This window comes from Lotus japonicus, chromosome 4, assembly GCF_012489685.1.
Source record: "Lotus japonicus ecotype B-129 chromosome 4, LjGifu_v1.2".
Lineage (NCBI taxonomy): Eukaryota > Viridiplantae > Streptophyta > Magnoliopsida > Fabales > Fabaceae > Lotus > Lotus japonicus.
This window is the reverse complement of record NC_080044.1, coordinates 24474244-24499306: the sequence shown is the minus strand read 5'-3', so window position 1 is coordinate 24499306 and position 25063 is coordinate 24474244. Positions and strand designations below refer to the sequence as shown.

Sequence of the window (25063 nt, the reverse complement as noted above, 5' to 3'; positions counted from 1 at the left end):
CCAGTAGCAAATTGTTCTACTCCATAAGGGCATTCCTTCCACCAAGCCTTCACCCATGTATATAGCATAAATACATGAGATTCCCAAACTTCTTCTGGAACAAAAGATTGATTATTAAAAATCACATTATTACGAGCCAACCATACCACCCAACACAACACATACGGAATCAATTCCCACAAAATACTTGAAGTGGACCTGCGCAATGACCCTCATTCAGCCAAGCACCCCGGCACCACCCACATAACACCTTCCCTGAATAGCACTGCTACCCATAAATGCCAAACCTTAGGACAATGGAAAAAAAGATGTGCCACTGTCTCTGGTGCGGAGCAACAGAGAACACATGCCACCCCACCTGCCAAAGCCACACCACGTCGATGCAAATTCACCTTTGTAGCAATTCTGTTCTTCTGAACCTGCCATAAAAACAAAGCAATTTTGGAAGGTAAAATAGGTCTTAAAAAATTTGGTACTGACCATCCCTCCTCCGTAAACCACCGTGCCTCCACAACTGAACAAAGGGACTTAACAGAAAACATCCCCATATTATCATGCTTCCAGACCATGCAGTCAACATCTGCTCTGACCCCCTGTTTTGGCACCAACTGCTGTAGGATAAGCATTAAGTCATCATACTGATGTCGTTCCCAACCCAACAAATCCCTCACAAAAGCTAGATTCCATACCCACCGAATCCCATCCACCACACCACATTCCATGATCGTAGCCTTCTTGTGTGTAGCTAGTGCGAATAGACGAGGAAAGATGAGCCTGAAAGGACCCGATCATGCCCAATGATCTATCCAAAATAACACCCCAGCCCCCCTCCCAACTTGGCAAGCTAACCCATCCCTAAACACACTCCCAACCAGCTCACTCTCACGCCATACTGCGCACACATCAGCCAGTGGTCTAGACATATTTTTTGGAGACAAGATGTCCAAGTTAAAAGATATTAGGTCCCTTGGCAACCCATATTTTCCACAAAGCACCTCCCTCCACAAGGCATTTTTTTCCCTCCCATAACGCCATACCCATTTCAACAACATTGTTTTATTTTTCCACTCAAGGAAACCCACCCCTAAGCCGCCATACCGAGACCCCTTACATAAATCCTCCCACGCCACCCACATAATTTTTTTCTCCCCCAGCGGTCCCCCCCACATGAAGTGACGCATGATCTTCTCCATTCTCAAGATTATCCCCTTATGAGCTCGATAAAGGGCCATATAATACAGAGGGATAGCATTTAAAACAGATTTGACAAGGACTAGCCTACCACTCAAAGAAAAAAATCTTGAATTCCACACTCCCAATCTAGCCACCATTCTGTCCAACACAGGATTCCAGAAAGATAACCTCCTAGAATTACCTCCTAGAGGCGAACCAAGATACATAAAAGGAAGAGACCCAACCTTGAAATTCCACCACGCGGCTGCTTCTTGTACCATATAAGATGACGCATTCACCCCATAAACTTCAGATTTATTGAAGTTAATTTTTAATCCTGAAACGAACAGAAAAAGTTCTACCACCAAAGCCAAGTCTTGAAACTGGATAGGGTCACAATCTGAAAAAAGCAAAGAATCATCAACAAACTGTAAATGATTAAGTCTAAGCCCTGGAGCTGCTTCCACCCCACATGATTCATCCCTAATTAACAACTGATTCAGCATGCAAGACGTTCCATTTGGAACAATGTTGAAAAGAAGGGGGGATAGTGGATCGCCCTGTCTTAAGCCCTTCTCAATTGTAAAGAAATCTGAAGGTGAGCCATTAACCAAAACTGCCAGAAAAGCTGAAGAAATACAGCACTTCTTCCACCTGATCCATCTTTCTCCAAACTCCATCTCTTGCAGAAGCTCCAATAAAAAACCCCACTCAACACTATCATAGGCTTTTGCAAAATCAATTTTAAATAACAAGCCTCATTGTGGCCTCATGCTCATGGAATGCACAATCTCATTTGCAATCAAAGAACAATCCGCGATCTGACGACCTGATGTAAAAGCAAACTGATTCTGACTTAATAGCCCCGGGAGGATTAAGCTGAATCAAGCTGATAGGACTTTTGATAGTAATTTGTACACACTGCCAATCAAGCTGATGGGTCTGTAATCAGAGATCTCTTCCTGCTGCCCTCCTTTGGGAATGAGAACAATAAAAGTAGAGTTCAAGCCTTTCACCAGATGTCCCGACCTATGAAAATCCTGAAAAAAAATGAGCGCATCATCCTTCACTAAATTCCAGAATTTTTTGAAAAAATCCATGCTAAATCCATCAGGTCCAGGAGCTCTGTTCCCATCAAAATTCTTCGCTACTTCCCATATTTCGTCGAGTGAAAAATCAGCTTCTAATAAGTGATTCTGAGCTTCTATCAGCTTCTTTAAATACGCATTATGAAAATAAGGCCGTGTCACATCTGTCACTCGGAAGAAATTCTGAAAATGTTCCCGCAATGCATCTTTAATCTCCACAGGATCTGTTAGTTCTCTACCCTGATATCTGATTTGGGAAACGTTTTTCTTCACAGTGCGCATCTTGCAAACTCGGTGAAAGTACTTTGTATTCCTATCCCCTTCCTTTAACCAGCGCACTCTTGATTTCTGTCTCCAGGTTCTTTCCTCATCGCGATAAGCCTTCCATAGAGCTTCCAAAGTGTCTCTCCTCTCCTGGGCCAAACTCTGCGCCCCCCCCCCTGATCAACCATGGCCTCCATCACCTCCTGTAATTTTTTCTCCAGTAACACTATTTTTTCAGCACCCCTCTCCCTTTCCTCCACTCTTTTATTTTCCCCCTCAACCCCTTTAATTTTTGTTGTAAAACATCTCCCGACCATCCCTGATAAACAGAAGACCTCCACCAATTTTCCACCACCTCATTGAAGCCCTCCTCATCTGCCCAGTGGTTGAAGTAGTGGAAAGGTTTTGGTCCAGCATCAGGCACGCCAAACAGCAAGCCAACTGCTATGTGATCTGAAATATTCCATGAAAAAACAATTTGAGAAATATTAGCAAAAAATAGAAGCACCTCATCGGACACCAACCATCTATCCAATCGACTCCATAAGCCATCATTCCGTCCCGAGAACCAAGTAAATTCTCCATTTTGAAGAGGTAAGTCTATTAATTTGGTATCCTGCACAAAACGCTGAAATACCTCATCACCGACCTTCAACACACCTCCTGTGGACCGTTCTGAACCCATTAACACGACATTGAAATCACCAGCTAAAAACACCAAACCAGTATGATTGACAACATGAGAATTTAAAGCCTCAAAAAAATTCCTACGCTCCAACAGAGTATGAGGACCATAAGCATTCCCAACCAGCACTGTTTGTTCCACGTTTGGTAGCTTAACAGTCAAAAAAATAAATTTAGAATCTGTTACCACTGACAGAACCTGAATGCTATTTTCCCTCCATAAGCACATAAGACCACCCGCCGACCCAACTGACTGGACCTCCGCATGACGCATCTGCAATCCACTCTCCCATTCTTCAACTGTACGTTGTCGTTGCTGATTTAGTTTAGTTTCCTGTAGTAATAGAAGTTCCGGTTTCAGATGCTGAATTGCCTTTTTAACCACCTCCCTCTTCGTAGTTCCACCTAGCCCACAAACATTCCAAGTGAGCCAAGGCCCCGTCATGTCAATTAAGATGTGGATGATTTTCACTGAGTTGAGCTTCCAAACCCCGTAGCATCAAGGCTTCTGAACCGTGTGGTTTAAGGCCTAACTGTTGTCCAAGCAACCAAGCTCTCTGGCTGCGTGTTGTCACACCATCTTCTCGTGTCAATGGCTGGAAGAAACCTTCTGGTATAGGTAAGGGTTTATTCTTACTCCCTTTCGGACGTCCCTTCTTGGAGGAGTTTGAATTTGGAGAATTGAAGGGCGTCGGCGTAACCGGTTCTGATTGCACAAGAGGCAGAGGAAATTGTGGTGTCTCAAACTCAGCAGATTCACGTTCTGGGGGGATGATGGGGCATGGAGTCGAAATTCTCACAATTTGATGGGGAGAGGTGTGCAAAAAAATTCACGTTGATCATTATGCTGTTCACGTTTTACGTTATGTTGTTCCCGCGAGCCAGAAATTCTTGAACTCGGAATAGATGTCTAGAGACTCAATAAGCTGTTATTTCTGAGAGGCCAAGTTGCCAAACACGTCCCATGCAATTGTTGCTGGAGAATATTGTGTGGGTCCCAATAAGTGGATAATAAAGGCCAAACATATCTCTGATTCAAATCTTTGGGATTTAAATGAAAACATGAAATAGCAAATTTGTTATTATCATCAATATTCAGATTTTGAAAATTATTATAACAGATTTCTTTTGCATTTATCCTGATTCCTTCTGAATATGATTTATTCCACCAGCCCTGAAGCTCCTGTAACGTGTAACCAGATTTAAGCAAAACCAATAATTGTTCCTTCATCTCACCCTTGGATTTATTGGCTGCCATAATTCTATCAGAATTTGAATTCATGGTCCCTGCTGCTATAACGGTCATCTCCGGCAGCCCCTCCATGCCGGAAACCACCTCCAGGACACCTCCCTGTACGTCCAAGGCAGCATCATCAGCAGACCTTTGTGCAACCTCCTCTGCCATGACGTTCAGCCCCTCCATTTTATCATCCCTGTAAACTTCATCTTCTTCATCAGATTCGACGGCACTAGCAGATTCATGATCCTTCTCAAAATAATGAAACGGGGCATGTGTTTCATCAACAATTCCATCATCATTATTTACCGAGTCACCAAAAGATTGATCATCTTCCTCTGAATTATATATCTTCACTGGCGTAGACGGTATACGTTCAACCTTACCATGATCATAAACAGAGTCATCTTTCTCCACGAGAATTATGCAGGAGGTACCTTCCACATCAACTGCCATTGTGAAGCAGCGATGCAGGGGATGATGCATCTTTACCAAGATTCGAGCAAAATCAGCCTGGTGTCGCAATTTAGTTGATGTATCCATGTTAACAAAACTCCCCAATCTATTCCCGACCGCAGTAAAGAAGCTCTCTGTCCATAGCCCCATCGGGACTTGCCACAGACGGATCCAAACCAAGTGTGCTAACTCATAGGTAAGCAGAGTACATGGTCTCAGTTCCGTTAATTTCTGTTCCAGAAAAAACCTACATTCCTCTAGAGTTGACTCCATCTTTTCCTTATCCACAAACTCTAACAAGACCTCATTTGCACCAAGCGGAATGAAACGAAAGTTGTACATACCAATATGGGCTAATTCATCTTGAATCACATGTACTGACTTCGATTCGAGCGTGCGTGCCCGAGCACACCGTTGGTACCATAAACTGTCCAAATCAGAGGTTGATAAACGAAGCTGACAAGCCCCTGTACTACGTGCATTATCCAGTGGTTGAGATAAAGCAATTGTCTCAACCGGAACATCTAATTTGATCTGATTGCTTTGTTGTACTTTAGGTCGCCACACTTTGCCTTGCTCCTGTGATTGTTGGCGTCCCTGAGCTCTGTTCTGTTCTCCTTGGAGGAAGATTGCTTTATTGTTGCTGTTTTCACAACAAGATAATTACCCTCCAAACGAGAACCGCTGAACAACCGAATCACTGCCCTTTCCTCTTCCTCATGTTTGTAACACCCCGATTTCGGTGGCGTCGCTTTAGTAACCAAAATAAACTTAATGCAAAAAAAAAACGTGAATATTTTTTTTTGATAATAACTAAGACAAGACTGAATTAAATAAAACCCAAATGCGAAAAGCAATAGAACTAATATACAATATATAAACAGCCCCCGCTGTAAATGGCAACCTCGTCACGAGTAACCTCCAGTGACGGAAAGAAAAGTGTAACGCCCGTAGGCAATATGTACAAACCAAATGAAAAGGTGAAGTGTCCGCAACACTATCCCTCAAAACTGAGAATAAGCTGACCCAATGGCCTGAAAATAAGACCTCCTAAGTCCAACCAACTCTCTGTGATTCCCATAAGGAAACCACACAAAAAGCTATAGGCGGAACTACCCTGTCCCCCAAGGAAACAAATGAAGCAATGTCTGTCAGAGCTAAACTCTACTCCTACACTAATCCTAACTCGAGGAGCTCATACTAACACTCAAAACTATGTGTCAGCATGATCGTCGTCTGAATCAGAATCCTGAACAACTAAGTCTACCAACCCTATCCGTCCTCCCCTCGCAACCGCAGTGCGCTCCGATGCTGGACTCACGGGCTTAGGGCCCGAACCCTGATCATCAATGACCGCAACGCTGGGTGCACTAGACTCTGCCGAAGGCACTCCCACTGGCTCCTCCTCTGAGGGATCCTCCTCGTCTGAAGACAACGGTGGTGGTGGTGGTCCTCCAAGTCCTGGTCCACAGTGAACGCCCGGTGGCAAGTTGAAGCTGACAGAGCACCTCCTCAATACTCCCTCGACCAAGAGTCCTCCCCTATCAACCCGATCCTCCATGATCCTCCCGGAATAAGTCGCGCGGTGGCTAGCGGGGTCTACCACCCACGAACCGGGGTCATCCTAGTCGATCATCTCATATCTGATCCCCCCCGAAGGGTGGACCATTGTGAACCAATCCGCAATGGACATCTGACAAAAGGCGTTGTCCGCCAAAACACACACAGAAGACGCGAGGGTCAACTCTAAAGAACTATGTAGATAATAAACCCAATAGGTACAGATAATAGATAGCCTCTTAGGCTTATAACTAGAGATAACATCCTAGGGTTGCATATTCCACAAAAACATAACGACAATAATAACACTTAACATGTTCCAAGTAAGATTATCAAATAACAATCACACTCAGCAACTAAGTCAGTATGCATGTTGCATGAAATGATATGCAGGTTAACCCAGTCAACCAATATGCAATCCGGAACGGATGGACATCAACGGATCAGCCCTAGCACCAGCCACGGTGGGACCATTTCGGCCCGCGTGCCTCTTACTCCAACAACAGCGGTAGTCAGATCAGCCGTAACCCGTAGGTCTGCCATTTCGGTCTGCTACAAGAGACGTCTACAAACGCTCTTACACGGCATTCCGGGTCTTATGACCATTTTGGAAACCGACGAGGTCCAGAGTACGTCCTGTGTTAATACCTCATTAATGTTGCATGAATGCAGGATGATTAGACAAACAACGTCTCCGAATCTCACTCGACACGTCGCCACGTGTTCTAGGTAAATTAAAGTCTCTAAAAGCTTACCCTAAGGTAAAGTCGATTCTGCGACAAAAGACACTTCTCAACAACACCTAACTCACGATGATCTCCAAATCATCCGACTCATCTCAATCCGATGGTCAAAACTGCTCAACGAGCAAGAGTATCAACATACTCGGGAACTATCAATTCCCCGGACTTATCCCCAGGATAGCCCAACAACATAGCTGCTCCAACAGCACAACAACAATAGCTGCTCCCACAGCACAACAACAAACGCTGCTCCAACAGCACCACAACATCTACATACTCGAAGCCTCTCAACTTTCTCAATACTGGGATCCGACGACACTTCTCGTTTTCCAAAACTAAGATTTGACTTCCACGCCTTCCTTTCGAGTTTATTATCATTAATTAAAGATTTAGAGGTTGTTTAATGTCTTATGAGTTTTCTTTACAAAATACTATCCTTTTAGTCTTATCGCAAATCCTATAAGTTCTCGGGATCTCCAAATCCCCAAATGACTCCAGAGAATGTCTCGATCCATAAACATCATAACAAGGCCCGAATCTCATTCGTCCTATCAAGCTTTCTCAAAACTCTCAAAATAAAATCGGCATGACCTGCCCGCTATCCTCACCATTCAGAATCTCAGTTTCCAGTGCAAAGCATATTTAAATCATCACAATCAACAACATGTCATATATCAATAAATCTCATCATAAACACTTAGCACTTAGCATATAAAGCATGCACCACACATGAGAAGCCGCCTCTAAGGATAAAGTCTTTCATCTGCAGGGTAGGCGCTGTGCCTTGAATTTATGTACGGGATAAAAAAAAGAAAGCTCATCTGACTTTGTTTGAAGGTCGGTGTCGAGGAATGGCATGGTCTCCGGGAGAAAGAAAGCCAAAGGAGCGAAAAGCACACCATCCTAGGTAAGCAGCATCTTTGAAGCGGCATCTCACTCAATATACGCAATTCTCAGATCTGTCTTTTCCGGCCGATTCCATGCCACTCTACTTTGGACCCTCTTGCAGGAGCTCGGACTGAGTCTAGTTTAGGTCCATCCGAGGGTTTGCCTTTTCCTTCTGCACTTCTTAACTTTTCTGCTTTTTGGATGGGTGCTCTCCCCCGAGACCGAATCCAATTGATTTTGAATTTTCAAAAGGATTACTAATCCTTAACTTTTCGAGGAATCCTTCATCAGTGGTTGTGAATGACCGATTTTTCTCAATCATATGGAATTCTAAAAGATGGAAAAATCTTTCTGTTGATCTAATCATATCATTCCATTATATTGACAATTTCGAAAAACTGTTCATACTATGAACGTAGTACAAAGGCGGTCGGGCAAGTATGCCCCCATCGCTCCAGTCGCTTCCTCGAAGTGGCTTGTCAACCACGCTTTCCCTCCCTCAAAACAATGCTCCTCACCAACCTTAACGGCCTTGGGTTGGGGCAAGACAGCCATGAGTAGTTAGCTCCAGGACCCCACCCCCTCGAGAGCTGGATGCCGGCCGAGATGGAGCTGGGAGCCAACCTATACTTTCCTGGGGCCCCAACATCTAAATCAAATGCGGGCGCCCAAAAGGAACCAGCCCAGCCTCTTCAAGAAAGCTTTGCTTGGTAGGCGCTGCCTAGGTGGTCGGAGGATGACAGAGCAATCACGCGTTGATCCCTTCTGACATCTATGGAAAACCTTGCAGAGTGTGATTCGTCGTTTCCAATTCCGAATCTAGTTGACCGCTGGGGGGAAAAGGGGGCATACAATTAATATTTGAAAGGAAAAGTCTTCTCGACATGGAAGGTCCGGAAAGCCCTCACTTTATTGATGGGAAATTTTGATCCCCTTTTCTTTCCTCTCCCCCCGGTTCTGGTTCAGGAAAGGGTCAACGCAAGGATCTTACTTCGAAGCAATCTTTGGGATCACCAGGCAGCTCTTTCGCTCTATAGGGATCGGGAGGGCATAGCACAATTCTTCTTGGAGGAGGGTTGGTTTGCCCGGGTGACTGACGAAATATGGTAGGAATTGATCTATATATGTAAAAAAAAGAAGTGAAAACGAAAGAGTTGGTGTCGCACGTACTGATAACTCTATCCCGCGCTGAAAGCGAGAGGGACGGACGAAACTATGCTTCACCCACTTTAGTCTTTAGTGGTTGAACAGCTGAAAGCTAACTTCAACTTATCTTTCTGATTGACTGCTGTTTAGTTCTCACTGGTAGGCTACCGGGGAAACTCGGTGGAGCCGCTGGTGGTTCTTTGTCTCTTTGGCCCTTAGTTGGCGCCCTAGTCGACCTCTTCTCTTTATCCATTCCACTTTCTGTAAACCCCTGACTCTGTGTCTCGCCTAGTTTTGCTGAAGCTCTGCCAGTACAGCACGGTGCTCTTTTTTAGTCTCTTTATCTATATTCGCTGAACACTTCAAATACCTCACCACACCGATTTCACAGCTCGACTTTCTTCGCAGCTTTCGAGCCTTATCTTGTCTTGCTTGCTCTTATTTTTTTAAAGAAATTGCTTGAGCGGCTTTCAAATAAAATCTTACCTTTAGCATAGCAACGGCAGGAGTCTTTCTTAGTGCAATACCTTCAACAACCCTTAAAGCGTGCGGGCGGCCCTAGCTAATCTAAAAAAGTTGCGAGATTGAAAGGTCCAAAGGACTAAGCTTCACCCAGTACGAAACTCGGTTTTCCGAAAGGCATTCCGGGCCGACTACAATACAAGTCATGAGCGATAGCGAAGCCAAGCCGGATAGGCTTTTTGATTTATGTCGAAAGCCCCAAAACTAGCTATCTTATAGCAGACAACTCACGTATATGAATTAGGTTCATTTCCTTCTCGATTCAATCTTGAATTTCGTTTGATTTTAGGTAGAAAGCCTATGTCATGGCAGTCAAATCTCTCTTTTTTGAACAGAGCGTCTTGCAAGAAAATAGGATTTCATATTGAGCTCCAAATATACGCTATTGGGATAGGATGCCACATAGCACATAGCATGTAAATCAATCTCAAAAGCATTCAGTAGATGAATCATCTACATTGTCAGCCGAAGCCTCAGAAAACATTTTCCAATCACACACAATCCAGTGCATAAACAGTAAACAATGTCGAAAGCATCGACCCTAAGCATTAACTAGAGATTCAGTGAGAAGCCCTCACCTGTAGATTCTCCAGGATGAACTTCCAACTCTTCCTCACAATCAAAGTGTTGTTCCTCAGGAAATTCCTCAAAAGTTCCTTCAAAACAAAACCACAGAAATCAATCAAAATCTATCGGAAACTAAGCTATCAATACTTACTAAGGTTACACGAAGTATTCTATACTCTAAGGTACGATAATCTAGCGCGAAAGACAAGTTTTCGGAAAAGGAAATTTTTCCTCCTCCCCCTTAATAGGTTCGGCCACTTTTGGTAATTGGGGAACTCGATATTTCTTCGATCAAACTTGGTTCCTATGCTTTCATTAGCCGTAACTAAGGGTATTCTGAACTCGGAAAAATTATCGGATCAAAAACTGTCGCAGGGGTATTTTGGTCATGATTTTTAACTTAGAAATTTCAAAACTGAAATCCCAAAAACCAAATTTGACAGGGACGTTACTAACGACGTTTATGACAACTAATCCTACTAGCACTAAGCTAAGGCGATAGTTTTCAGCCTAAAGGTTGAAGCTTTACTCCAAAAACTCCAAAAATGGGTATTTAAGGCTAAAATTGATTCCGACGGAAATCCGGCGGCATAACGGAAAATCTAATCCGGCAGAAGTGATCTTGGGCACATAAGGAAGAGGTTTAGAATCAGAAATGAAATATTCAGGATAGTTTTGCAAAAACCTCAAAACTATCAGCTCAAAAAAGTCTACAGAAAAGCTATGGAAAAAGCGATCAGAGGTAAGGATTAGCGACTATACCTCGAAACCTTGAAGCAGCAACTGATTGATCGACGATCAAGCAAGTATTGAACAAAATCTCTTCCTCCTTCTTCTTCTCTTGGCCGCGGGTTTGGGTGGGGAAAATGGGTAGTTTTTTGTGATTTTTCTTCCTTTCTTGGGTATATATAGAGGTTGGCAAAACGCGGTAAAATGAAAGTTTCGCGAATCTGATTTTTCCGGCTTCATTCTCCATGAATTAATAGATATGTTTTGGCAAAAGAATTTCAAAACTATAAAGAGGTCTCCTTGTATTTTTGGCGACTAATGCATAATCAGTATAAAACTATTTTACCCGATAAGTTGCTTTTTGCATCGGATGTCGGAATAGAAAACTTCCTTCTGAAGAAAGATTGAAATCATCAAGAGAAATGGGTGTACGCGTGTAGAATCTTCATTTGAAGCTCTGAATAGAAGAAGTCTTCATTGTCGAGTGATTCTAGGGTTTTGAAATATCAGGGATTCGGTTTCGGCAAACTTCCGATGATTGGAATCGGACGTCCGTAGATCCTAGAGTTTCGCCTCGAAACGATTGTTATATATGGAAAAAGAGAAGTTCTAACATTTCTCTGAAGATTTTTGGAATTAACTCCCATCGTGCCTAAAAGTGAAAACTAGCTATATACTAGGGTTTCTGACCTAGGTTTAAGCGTATAACGATCGTGCTATAACTTTTATCGACTTCGGTACGATCCTCAGACTTTTCCTGAACTTTCTCCTTCATATATTATATTTCATTAAATGAACTTTTGTTCAGGTTTCCCTTCACATTACATCAACCCTAATCGTGAATAAGAAAGTTTATTCACTTAGCATAAGCTGAAAAACTTGGGCCTAACATTACTACCCTCCAAAAAGAAAGTTTCGACCTCGAAACTTAAGAGTCAGTAAATAGTTCTGGATATTGTTCTTGAATCTTCCCCTTCAGCTCCCATGTCGCATCACCGGTGTCTTTGTTCCAAATGACCTTCACTAACTCGATTTCTTTTCCTCTCAACTGTTTTATCCTGGTGTCACCAATGCTAATTGGCGGTGTCTCGAAAGACAGATCATCCTTCAACTCAATGTCATCCAGCTCGATAACATGTGTCGGATCCGCAATATATTTCCTCAGTTGTGACACGTGGAATACGTCATGAATGTTCGATAGAAATGGAGGTAGTGCAATCTGGTAAGCGACTGGTCCAATTCGACGAGTGATCTGATACGGTCCAATAAACTTGGGCGTAAGCTTCTTTGACTTGATTGCTCGACCAACTCCCGTCGTCTGAGTCACTCGCAGAAACACATGATCTCCCTCTTCGAATTCCAGAGTTCTGCGTCTTTGATCTGCATAACTCTTCTGTCTACTCTGAGAAGTCTTCATCTTTTCTCTGATCTGCTTGATCTTCTCAGTCGTCTGTTGCAGCAGTTCCGGTCCTACTAACAGATTTTCTCCGTTTTGGTACCAACACAAAGGTGTTCTACACTTGCGGCCATACAAAGCCTCATACGGTGCCATACCAATGCTCGTATGAAAACTGTTGTTGTATGTGAACTCAATCAATGGCAATAAGGCATCCCAACTGCCCTTGTTGTCTAACACGCAAGCGCGTAGTAAATCTTCCAATGACTGGATTGTCCTCTCAGTCTGTCCATCAGTCTGCGGATGATAAGCAGAACTTAGTCTCAGCCTCGTTCCCAAAGCCTCTTGAAGAGCTCCCCAAAAATGTGATGTAAACTTCGGGTCTCGGTCGGATACAATACTTGTCGGTACTCCATGAAGTCGTACAATCTCGGATATATAAATCTCTGATAGTTTCTCCACGTTGTACGTAGTTCTCACAGGTACGAAATGAGCCGACTTTGTCAGTCGATCCACGATTACCCAAATAGAATCGTATCCCTTCTGAGTTCTTGGCAAGGCCACGACGAAATCCATCGATATGCTATCCCACTTCCATTCTGGCACATCCAAGCTTTTCAGCATACCTGAAGATTTCTGATGCTCCACCTTTGCCTTCTGACATGTCAAACATGCAGCTACATACTCAGCCACTTGTCTTTTCATTCCTGGCCACCAAAAATTCATCTTCAAGTCTTGGTACATCTTTTTCATTCCAGGATGAATGCTTAACTTGCTCTTGTGACCCTCATCCATAATCAATCTTCTCAAGTCAGGGTTGTTAGGTACACAAACCCTATCCTTACACCGTAGGATATTGTCACTTCCTACCTTGAATTCTGGGTCTTTACCTTGACTTACCAAATTTCTTTTCCCGATCAGAAACTCATCTTGTAACTGTTGGTCTCGGATTTCTTCCATCAATCCATTGATAATTCTGATCATTCCGAACTTCAGTTCTCCCTCGGATAATCTCACATCCAAGCTCAAATCTCTAAATTGTTCCAGCAATTGCAGCTCTTTCACCATCATCGACGAGATGTGCATCTTCCTGCTCAAGGCATCAGCAACAACGTTCGCCTTTCCAGGATGATATTGCAGAGTAAACTCGAAATCTTTAAGAAATTCCATCTACCGACGCTGTCTCATGTTCAGCTCCTTCTGCTCAAACAAGTACTTCAAGCTCTTATGATCACTGAATATGGTAAAGTTGCATCCATATAAGTGATGTCTCCAGATCTTCAGCGCAAATACGATGGCAGCTAGTTCCAAGTCATGAGTTGGATAATTCTTCTCATGAACCTTCAGTTGTCTCGAAGCATAAGCAACCACCTTCCGATGTTGCATCAGCACACATCCCAAGCCTTGATGCGAAGCATCACAGTATACCTCATAGGGTTCCTCCGGTTGCGGTAAGACGAGTACAGGTGACGTCGTCAACCGTTCCTTCATCGTCTGAAAACTAGTTTCGCACGCTTCAGTCCATGCAAAAGGTTGGTCCTTCCTCGTCAGTTGAGTCAAAGGTCCAACAATCTTCGCGAAATTCTCGATGAAACGGCGATAGTAACCCGCCAAACCAACGAAACTCTTGATCTCAGTCACTGTCTTTGGCCGTTCCCATGACAATACAGTCTTTACCTTTGCTGGGTCCACAGCTATCCCCTCCTTAGAGATCACATGACCTAAAAATTTTACCTCTTCGAGCCAAAATTCGCACTTAGAAGGATTGGCGTACAACTCCTTCTCCCTCAGCACTTGTAAAACCTGACGCAAGTGCTCCTCATGGTCCTCAGCATTCTTTGAATAGATCAGAATATCGTCGATAAACACCACGACGAATCGATCCAGGAATGTATGGAAAGTCATATTCATGTAAGCCATGAATATTGCCGGCGCATTAGTCACCCCAAATGGCATCACTAAGTACTCATAGTGTCCATAACGGGTTCTGAATGCCGTCTTCTGGATATCCTCGGTCTTGACCCTGATTTGATGATAACCCGACTTCAGGTCGATCTTCGAGAATATTGTCGCTCCTCGCAGTTGATCCATCAAATCATCAATTCTAGGTAACGGATACCTATTCTTGACGGTTACTTTGTTCAGTTGTCGGTAGTCGACACATAATCTCGATTTCCCGTCCTTCTTCTTCACCAATAAGACTGGCGCTCCCCAAGGTGAAACGCTTGGTCGAATAAATCCCTTCGACAAAAGATCTTCTAATTGGGACTTCAATTCCACTAGCTCCGCAGGTGCCATACGATACGGTGCAATCGAAATCGGCCCTGTTCCTGGTACGATGTCTATAGCAAACTCAATGTCGCGTACAGGCGGAAATCCAAGTACATCGCCAGGAAAAACATCCTTGAATTCTTTCACCACTGGAATACTATCAATTTCCGGATTCCCTTTACTCTCCAAACTCAGCAGAACGGAATACTCTTGCGATCCCTCGTTCAAAGAGACGCTAATATGATTGGCAGATAGATACTCGGAAAGATCCGAATCCGGAAATACCACTCTCTTTCGGTTAAAGTCCAAAAGACAATGATAGCGGGACAACCAATCCATTCCTAGGATAACGTCTAGGTTCTTAAGAGTTAGGCATACTAGGTTAGCATGGTAGATCCTATTGTTATATGTTATCGGACAATACATGCATGCTGAATTAGCAAGTAGAGTCTTGGCAGGAGTAGCAACTATCAGATCGAAGCTCAAAGCAGTAATAGGAAGTCTTAATCTGATTGCACACTCTCTAGAGATAAAAGAATGTGTTGCACCGGAATCGAAAAGTACGGATAGAAGATTACCGTCAATCTCGCAGTCGCCTCTAATCAGTCCATCGACCCCCTCAGCATCTTCACCATCCATGGTGTAGACTCTCGCCTTTGCAGCAGGACGCTTCCCTCGAGCAGTGTTGACGGTTGGTTCCGCCTTTGGTACCTTGCACTGTGCCGCAGTATGCCCCAGTTTGTTACAGTTGTAGCATTGAGGTCTCGTGTCGGGACAATCACGAGCATAATGCCCTGGCTTCCCACACTTGAAGCAAGTCAGTTCCCGGTTCTGAGTCTGACCTCCTGAACCACCAGCAGCACTCACCATGGGCCTGTAAGATCCCGAAGCCGCTCCTCTACCAACAGGACGCTGATACGGCCTCCTATTTTGAAACCTTCCTCTGTTCTAAAAATTCTGAGAGCTCGACCTCATCGGCCCTCCAGTTCCAGCCCGGTTTAGCCTCCGGTTCTTCATCAGCTCCACTTCCGTGGCTTTCTCCACCAATGATTGGAATCGCATGATTCCCAGTGGCCTCACTGAGTCCTCAATATCCGGCCTCAGTCCATTAACGAAACGCTTGCACATGTAGCGTTCGTTCACGTGATCATGAAAGAATTGGAAATGCTTCGCCAAAGACTCTAGCTTCGAAGCAAATTCCGGTACAGACATACCTCCCTGACGGAGTGTCAGAAACTGTGACTCTCGCTCATCCCGAGCACTTGTTGGAAAGTATTTCGCTAAGAATGCAGTGCGGAACGAGTTCCAGTTGATCTCTTCATGGTTGGCTTCCATGATCCCCTTGTTGCCCTTCCACCAGTACTCAGCATCACCGAGCAACAGATATGTCGCCATACCCACCTTGGCACCCTCAACAGTCTGCAGTACGCCGAATATCTTCTCTATCTCCTGAATCCAGAGATCTGCTTTGTTTGGATCAGTACCACCAGAGAACTTAGGTGGGTTTTGCCTCCTGAAGTCATTGAGGCCCTTGTTCTGATCGAGGGTTACCTCTCTTTGACGTTGATGCTGTTCACGTGCCTCCTCAGCAGCACGTCTCATCGCATTATCGTTTGCTTGTGCTGTCACAGCTTGGGCCATAGTGGCCATCATCTCAGCTAGCTGATTAGTATTCACCATGTTCTGTTAAGTGAAACAAACAGTTAGTACTCATCATAAGATAGCATCTAGCATAACTATACAATATGAGTAAGCAATAACTTCAATCAATTTTTAAGCGGAAAAATTCGCTTGCAGACAATCAATTTTTCACTCTTTGCAGAGTCACACAACCTAGCACAGAAGACCTATTCCCCAACAACTCCCGAAAGACTCGACCGTGCTCTGATACCACAATTGTAACACCCCGATTTCGGTGGCGTCACTTTAGTAACCAAAATAAACTTAATGCAAAAAAAAAAAAGTGAATATTTTTTTTTTGATAATAACTAAGACAAGACTGAATTAAATAAAACCCAAATGCGAAAAGCAATAGAACTAATCAGCCCCCGCTGTAAATGGCAACCTCGTCACGAGTAACCTCCAGTGACGGAAAGAAAAGTGTAACGCCCGTAGGCAATATGTACAAACCAAATGAAAAGGTGAAGTGTCCGCAACACTATCCCTCAAAACTGAGAATAAGCTGACCCAATGGCCTGAAAATAAGACCTCCTAAGTCCAACCAACTCTCTGTGATTCCCATAAGGAAACCACACAAAAAGCTATAGGCGGAACTACCCTGTCCCCCAAGGAAACAAATGAAGCAATGTCTGTCAGAGCTAAACTCTACTCCTACACTAATCCTAACTCGAGGAGCTCATACTAACACTCAAAACTATGTGTCAGCATGATCGTCGTCTGAATCAGAATCCTGAACAACTAAGTCTACCAACCCTATCCGTCCTCCCCTCGCAACCGCAGTGCGCTCCGATGCTGGACTCACGGGCTTAGGGCCCGAACCCTGATCATCAATGACCGCAACGCTGGGTGCACTAGACTCTGCCGAAGGCACTCCCACTGGCTCCTCCTCTGAGGGATCCTCCTCGTCTGAAGACAACGGTGGTGGTGGTGGTCCTCCAAGTCCTGGTCCACAGTGAACGCCCGGTGGCAAGTTGAAGCTGACAGAGCACCTCCTCAATACTCCCTCGACCAAGAGTCCTCCCCTATCAACCCGATCCTCCATGATCCTCCCGGAATAAGTCGCGCGGTGGCTAGCGGGGTCTACCACCCACGAACCGGGGTCATCCTGGTCGATCATCTCATATCTGATCCCCCCCGAAGGGTGGACCATTGTGAACCAATCCGCAATGGACATCTGACAAAAGGCGTTGTCCGCCAAAACACACACAGAAGACGCGAGGGTCAACTCTAAAGAACTATGTAGATAATAAACCCAATAGGTACAGATAATAGATAGCCTCTTAGGCTTATAACTAGAGATAACATCCTAGGGTTGCATATTCCACAAAAACATAACGACAATAATAACACTTAACATGTTCCAAGTAAGATTATCAAATAACAATCACACTCAGCAACTAAGTCAGTATGCATGTTGCATGAAATGATATGCAGGTTAACCCAGTCAACCAATATGCAATCCGGAACGGATGGACATCAACGGATCAGCCCTAGCACCAGCCACGGTGGGACCATTTCGGCCCGCGTGCCTCTTACTCCAACAACAGCGGTAGTCAGATCAGCCGTAACCCGTAGGTCTGCCATTTCGGTCTGCTACAAGAGACGTCTACAAACGCTCTTACACGGCATTCCGGGTCTTATGACCATTTTGGAAACCGACGAGGTCCAGAGTACGTCCTGTGTTAATACCTCATTAATGTTGCATGAATGCAGGATGATTAGACAAACAACGTCTCCGAATCTCACTCGACACGTCGCCACGTGTTCTAGGTAAATTAAAGTCTCTAAAAGCTTACCCTAAGGTAAAGTCGATTCTGCGACAAAAGACACTTCTCAACAACACCTAACTCACGATGATCTCCAAATCATCCGACTCATCTCAATCCGATGGTCAAAACTGCTCAACGAGCAAGAGTATCAACATACTCGGGAACTATCAATTCCCCGGACTTATCCCCAGGATAGCCCAACAACATAGCTGCTCCAACAGCACAACAACAATAGCTGCTCCCACAGCACAACAACAAACGCTGCTCCAACAGCACCACAACATCTACATACTCGAAGCCTCTCAACTTTCTCAATACTGGGATCCGACGACACTTCTCGTTTTCCAAAACTAAGATTTGACTTCCACGCCTTCCTTTCGAGTTTATTATCATTAATTAAAGATTTAGAGGTTGTTTAATGTCTTATGAGTTTTCTTTACAAAATACTATCCTTTTAGTCTTATCGCAAATCCTATAAGTTCTCGGGATCTCCAAATCCCCAAATGACTCCAGAGAATGTCTCGATCCATAAACATCATAACAAGGCCCGAATCTCATTCGTCCTATCAAGCTTTCTCAAAACTCTCAAAATAAAATCGGCATGACCTGCCCGCTATCCTCACCATTCAGAATCTCAGTTTCCAGTGCAAAGCATATTTAAATCATCACAATCAACAACATGTCATATATCAATAAATCTCATCATAAACACTTAGCACTTAGCATATAAAGCATGCACCACACATCCTAGATTACCCACATAGCACATAGCATGTAAATCAATCTCAAAAGCATTCAGTAGATGAATCATCTACATTGTCAGCCGAAGCCTCAGAAAACATTTTCCAATCACACACAATCCAGTGCATAAACAGTAAACAATGTCGAAAGCATCGACCCTAAGCATTAACTAGAGATTCAGTGAGAAGCCCTCACCTGTAGATTCTCCAGGATGAACTTCCAACTCTTCCTCACAATCAAAGTGTTGTTCCTCAGGAAATTCCTCAAAAGTTCCTTTAAAACAAAACCACAGAAATCAATCAAAATCTATCGGAAACTAAGCTATCAATACTTACTAAGGTTACACGAAGTATTCTATACTCTAAGGTACGATAATCTAGCGCGAAAGACAAGTTTTCGGAAAAGGAAATTTTTGCTCCTCCCCCTTAATAGGTTCGGCCACTTTTGGTAATTGGGGAACTCGATTTTTCTTCGATCAAACTTGGTTCCTATGCTTTCATTAGCCATAACTAAGGGTATTCTGAACTCGGAAAAATTATCGGATCAAAAACTGTCGCAGTGGTATTTTGGTCATGATTTTTAACTTAGAAATTTCAAAACTGAAATCCCAAAAACCAAATTTGACAGGGACGTTACTAACGACGTTTATGACAACTAATCCTACTAGCACTAAGCTAAGGCGATAGTTTTCAGCCTAAAGGTTGAAGCTTTACTCCAAAAACTCCAAAAATGGGTATTTAAGGCTAAAATTGATTCCGACGGAAATCCGGCGGCATAACGGAAAATCTAATCCGGCAGAAGTGATCTTGGGCACATAAGGAAGAGGTTTAGAATCAGAAATGAAATATTCAGGATAGTTTTGCAAAAACCTCAAAACTATCAGCTCAGAAAAGTCTACAGAAAAGCTATGGAAAAAGCGATCAGAGGTAAGGATTAGCGACTATACCTCGAAACCTTGAAGCAGCAACTGATTGATCGACGATCAAGCAAGTATTGAACAAAATCTCTTCCTCCTTCTTCTTCTCTTGGCCGCGGGTTTGGGTGGGGAAAATGGGTAGTTTTTTGTGATTTTTCTTCCTTTCTTGGCTATATATAGAGGTTGGCAAAACGCGGTAAAATGAAAGTTTCGCGAATCTGATTTTTCCGGCTTCATTCTCCATGAATTAATAGATATGTTTTGGCAAAAGAATTTCAAAACTATAAAGAGGTCTCCTTGTATTTTTGGCGACTAATGCATAATCGGTATAAAACTATTTTACCCGATAAGTTGCTTTTTGCATCGGATGTCGGAATAGAAAACTTCCTTCTGAAGAAAGATTGAAATCATCAAGAGAAATGGGTGTACGCGTGTAGAATCTTCATTTGAAGCTCTGAATAGAAGAAGTCTTCATTGTCGAGTGATTCTAGGGTTTTGAAATATCAGGGATTCGGTTTCGGAAAACTTCCGATGATTGGAATCGGACGTCCGTAGATCCTAGAGTTTCGCCTCGAAACGATTGTTATATATGGAAAAAGAGAAGTTCTAACATTTCTCTGAAGATTTTTGGAATTAACTCCCATCGTGCCTAAAAGTGAAAACTAGCTATATACTAGGGTTTCTGACCTAGGTTTAAGCGTATAACGATCGTGCTATAACTTTTATCGACTTCGGTACGATCCTCAGACTTTTCCTGAACTTTCTCCTTCATATATTATATTTCATTAAATGAACTTTTGTTCAGGTTTCCCTTCACATTACATCAACCCTAATCGTGAATAAGAAAGTTTATTCACTTAGCATAAGCTGAAAAACTTGGGCCTTACAATGTTGATAGCGAACGAAACCATACCGAAATCGCCGCTGAAATTTTTTCCGAAATTGGATGAAAACATCTCTCACCCTTCCAGCCTTCCCAAAAAAATTCCTCAATTTCATCAAGGTGATTCGGTCACTCAAGCCATCTACATAAACTGAGTGCAATTCCCCCTGTTTCTTAACTTCTTTGCGATCCCGTGCCGAAGACTGATGGTTCTGTTGTATGCGGCCCTGGATCCGAGAGCTCACTGGCTTCTGCAGTGAAAATTGCTGAGATCTCCCAGACCCTTCCCGCAAGAAAGACTGAGAGGGAAAACGCTCCTACTGCTGGCGATGGCGGAATCTGCCGTTTCCTGTCCGCTCCTGCTGCTGGCGTTGGATAAATCTGACATTCCCAGTCCGCGCCGCTTGCTGATTATGTTTCCCCAACCACTGGCGATGATGCTGCCCTAGGTTCTGTTGGGAAGCCCTATAACCAGATCGGTGATAGAAATTCTAATCGTGTCTCACCGTCGCCTGCCGCCACCGTGGCTGATGCCACCGTCGCTCCTACCCAGCGTTCATCGTAGTTCCAATCTGCTTCCCTTCATTAGAATTTTTTCACTGTTAAAAAACAATAATAAAGCAATTTAGTTGTTTTCTTGCAGGTTCTCCTCAATATGCTTCCTAAATATTATCGTTATGTTGGAGATCATGAGAATACTCTTATTACCAAATTCTTTGGGCTATCTTAAATAATTAATGACTGAGTTGTAAATTTTAAAAATTTATTACAAAGTAAATCAAAGTAAAGGGTATGAAGCCCTTCAAATTAAAAAGGTGCCAAAGAAATTGCAAAGAAATATTGGATAGAACTTTGATTTGAATTCTCTCCTGCCTATCCTTCCTCTCCAGCTCATGAAACACATTATGATGACCCGGGATTTAGTTTTATTTTTTTAGTTATTTTTCATTTACTTTATTTAATTAATTTCGGTATTATAGTCTTTTTTTTTCATGTAGTTAGGACTTATTTCTTACATATTTATATTTTTATGTTAATTTAGTATTTTTATAGATTTATTAGATATTTTTTATGGTTTTTTATTTTGTTTTGATCAAAGATGGAGAGATCAAAAGAAGATTAAAGGTGGACTTGAAAAAAAATGAAGTTTGATGATGTAGGAGGATTGAAACTGTGAAGATGATGACTATTGTCTTATTTATTCTTGTTTTAAGTTTGTTATAACTTATGTTGATGTTTTGTTATGATTTATGACCCTTAGATTTGAATATTTGGTAATTACGTGCATAATTTTAATTGCAACATATGATGATTTGATTAATTTTTAATACTATGAAGAGAGATTTATGGAAGAGAGATTTAGGGGAGAGAGGAAAGTCGCAACCTCGTTTGATTAGTCCCATTAACTTTGACTGGTCTCTTCAAATTGAGAAGAAGTTCGAAGATGTTGTTATTATATATGCTTAAAGGGTCAAATGACCCCTGAGATTACAAAGGGAATCAGTTCCAGGACCAATAACATTTTTACATCAAATTGGGTCCCTAGAATTTTTTTTAAAAATTCAATTAAGGTCAAATGTTGCCAGCCTTCAACTTTGTCATAGTCAGCAATACCACATGGCTTTTTTATTTTTTTAATTCGAAAAATTATTAAAAATTTAATTTTTAATTCCAACTCAATTATTTAACTAGAAAAAAACTTAATAAAATCATAATCTAAATAAAATCCCTAATCTAAACAAAAACTTAATCTAATAATATCAAATCCCTAATCTAATAATCACAATTCAGCCCCAAAGTGAACCATATTTAAAATTATTTTTTTAATTGAAATTTTTCAAAACTTAATTCTTTAATTCCAAGTCATAAATTAAAGCCTAAATACTTAATAAAATCTTAATACAAAACCTAAACTAATCACTAATACTCCCTAATCTTATGTATTCAGCCCCAAATCTATCCTAAGTAATCAGCTGCTTATGTAAAAAAAACCTAAGTAATCATCTAGCCCCAAATTGAGCAAAACACCGCAGATTGTGGAAAGCAAAACACCAACCTATACCATCTTCTCCTTCGTCCCTTCCTCCTACATGGTGCATTAAAAGGGCAAGTATTCTAATCCTACATAGAGAATATACATAGAACAAAAGAAAGGATACCAAACAGAAAACAGAAATTAAATTGGAATTGAAATAATTGGAATAGTTGCCCAGAGGCATGTCACGCTCGTTTTCTTATTCAATTCCAGAACCAACAAACTTTCCTTTAATATAACAGTAAGGAATCCCCATCATCTCATATCCCCCTCAAAATTCGACCCAACAAGACAGAGGTATGTCAAAGCAACCCAACTCAAATCCCCAATTTACAAACTAACCTAACCCAACTCAAAATCAAAGAAAAAATTGAAACTTTAACAAAGATTAGGAAGATGGTTCTGCCATGTAAACGGGCCGTGTTGCGTTTTAAGGTAAGCTTAAGTAAGAAAGGTACAAAAAGCAAACCCTAGCAGAGCACTAAAATAGCAAAGATGTAATAAAAGGGAATATTCTCATTAATGGTCATAAAGTTCCTGGTACAAGGTGATGACCTTCCCTTTTATAGAGGGGTATGGTCATGACATGGACTTTTCCTACATTTTGGCCTGACAACCAGGGCCCAAATCCCTATGCACATAAGACAAATCCAAGAGAATCTTCCAGCTGGCTTACGAGACCACTTAAAGGGGGCGAGAATCCTCGGTATTTCGTCAATTCCCGCGATGTCTTCCTTCGTCCAGCTGATTGCTTGTTTTCGGCGAGCATAGAGGTCTTTATGTCCCGCCCAGTCCACATGCCCCCAAGACATGAGGCTCAGGTAGATTGAGTCGAAATGTCTTCAGTATGCTGTTTCATCGCCTGCCCTCGTTGGGTGATTTTTGGTGAAGTCTTTGTAAATGTATTGGTTATTCTACATCGCCCCTTTCACGTTTGTTGTTATATCGCCGCTTTACGTACTTGTTGATATGCCGCCACTTTATATGTTTGTTGATATGCCTCCACTTTTTATGTTTGTTGATATGCCGCCACTTTTTATGTTTTGTTTTCTCAACCGTCAATCAAGTCTTTTCCACTGACACACGCAATCCTTGTTTCTCGGGATTCGTCATCATTTGCAATGAATGCAGTTTCCATTTCTGTGTCTCGAGGAGTTGCTTCGTTTGGTGGAAACCTAGGATGTTATGATACCTTTTCACTTCACACCTTTTTAAAATTTTCAAAATTCAAAATTTCAAATCCCACGACGCTTCGCTATTCGCCCCACTCATTCTCTCTCCTCTTTTCCCCTATAAAACCTCTTTTACCTCTCTTCACTTTTTTACTTTCAGAAATTTTCTCACTTTCTCCTCTTTGAACTCCGGCGAATCCTCGCTTACTCCGGCCGTCGTCATTGCACGGTGTTCTCCTTTAGCCGACGCTCTCCTTACCCAATCTCTCATCCCTTCCTCCGGTGAGTTCTTTACATCCTTTTTTCTCATTTTATTTTCTTTCTCTTTCTTGACGCTGTTCATCTTCTTCTTTTAACCTTTCATGAAATTACCCAGCATGTCATTGAATAGTGTTAGCGTTTCTTCCTAAGAGCTTTCTTCACCTTCAACGGACAGGGAAATTTCTTCCCCCTCTGTTATTGAAATTCACTCCTCGCCTTCCATTCACGAGGGTTCCGGACCAGCAGGTTCTGTTGATTCTGTCTTTTCTTCCAATGAAGGTTAATCCTCGCCTGAATGGCGAACATACGCACATTTAGTTGAAGATAAGTGTTTGTGGCGCTCTATCTAGGGTAGTATTGGGAGTATTAATTCGCTTCGAATATCCGCTCAAGGGTTCACGAAAGTAAATCCCGCCACCTCATGTAACGATGACCTTCAGCTAAATGTTCTTCCTTGTGGCGAGGATGACTATGTTCTTTTGTGAAAAGACTCGTCAGATGAGTCGCCTGACTTCTTTTACGTCTATGGTTATTTTTTCACTGATTTGAACATTAAACTTCCTTTTTCGCCTTTCATATGTCATTTCTTATCTTTTTTGAATGTGGCGCCTTGCCAACTCCATCCCAATGCCCGGTGTAAGACCCAAGATTTTAAGCTTAGAATAAGGGGAAGAGATTTCCATTTACGATTAGGTTTGATGTATTGAGAAGGGAAACCTGAACAAGAGTTTATTTAATGAAATAAATTTATGAAGGAGAAAGTTCAGGAAAAGTCTAAGGATTGTATCCGAATCGATAAAAGGTATAGCACGATCGTTACACGCTTAAACCTAGGTCAGAAACCCTAGTAAGTAGCTAGTTTTCACTTATAGGCACGATGGA

General features: G+C 42.5%; 1 protein-coding gene across 1 annotated transcript; it reads right to left on the bottom strand.

The window, feature by feature from the left end:
- Window positions 1–2751: 2751 nt before the first annotated feature.
- Window positions 2752–3654, bottom strand: LOC130712522 (uncharacterized). Its single transcript, XM_057562356.1, has one exon. It carries the CDS (start codon window positions 3652–3654, stop codon window positions 2752–2754), a length of 903 nt encoding a protein of 300 aa, XP_057418339.1.
- Window positions 3655–25063: the final 21409 nt, after the last annotated feature.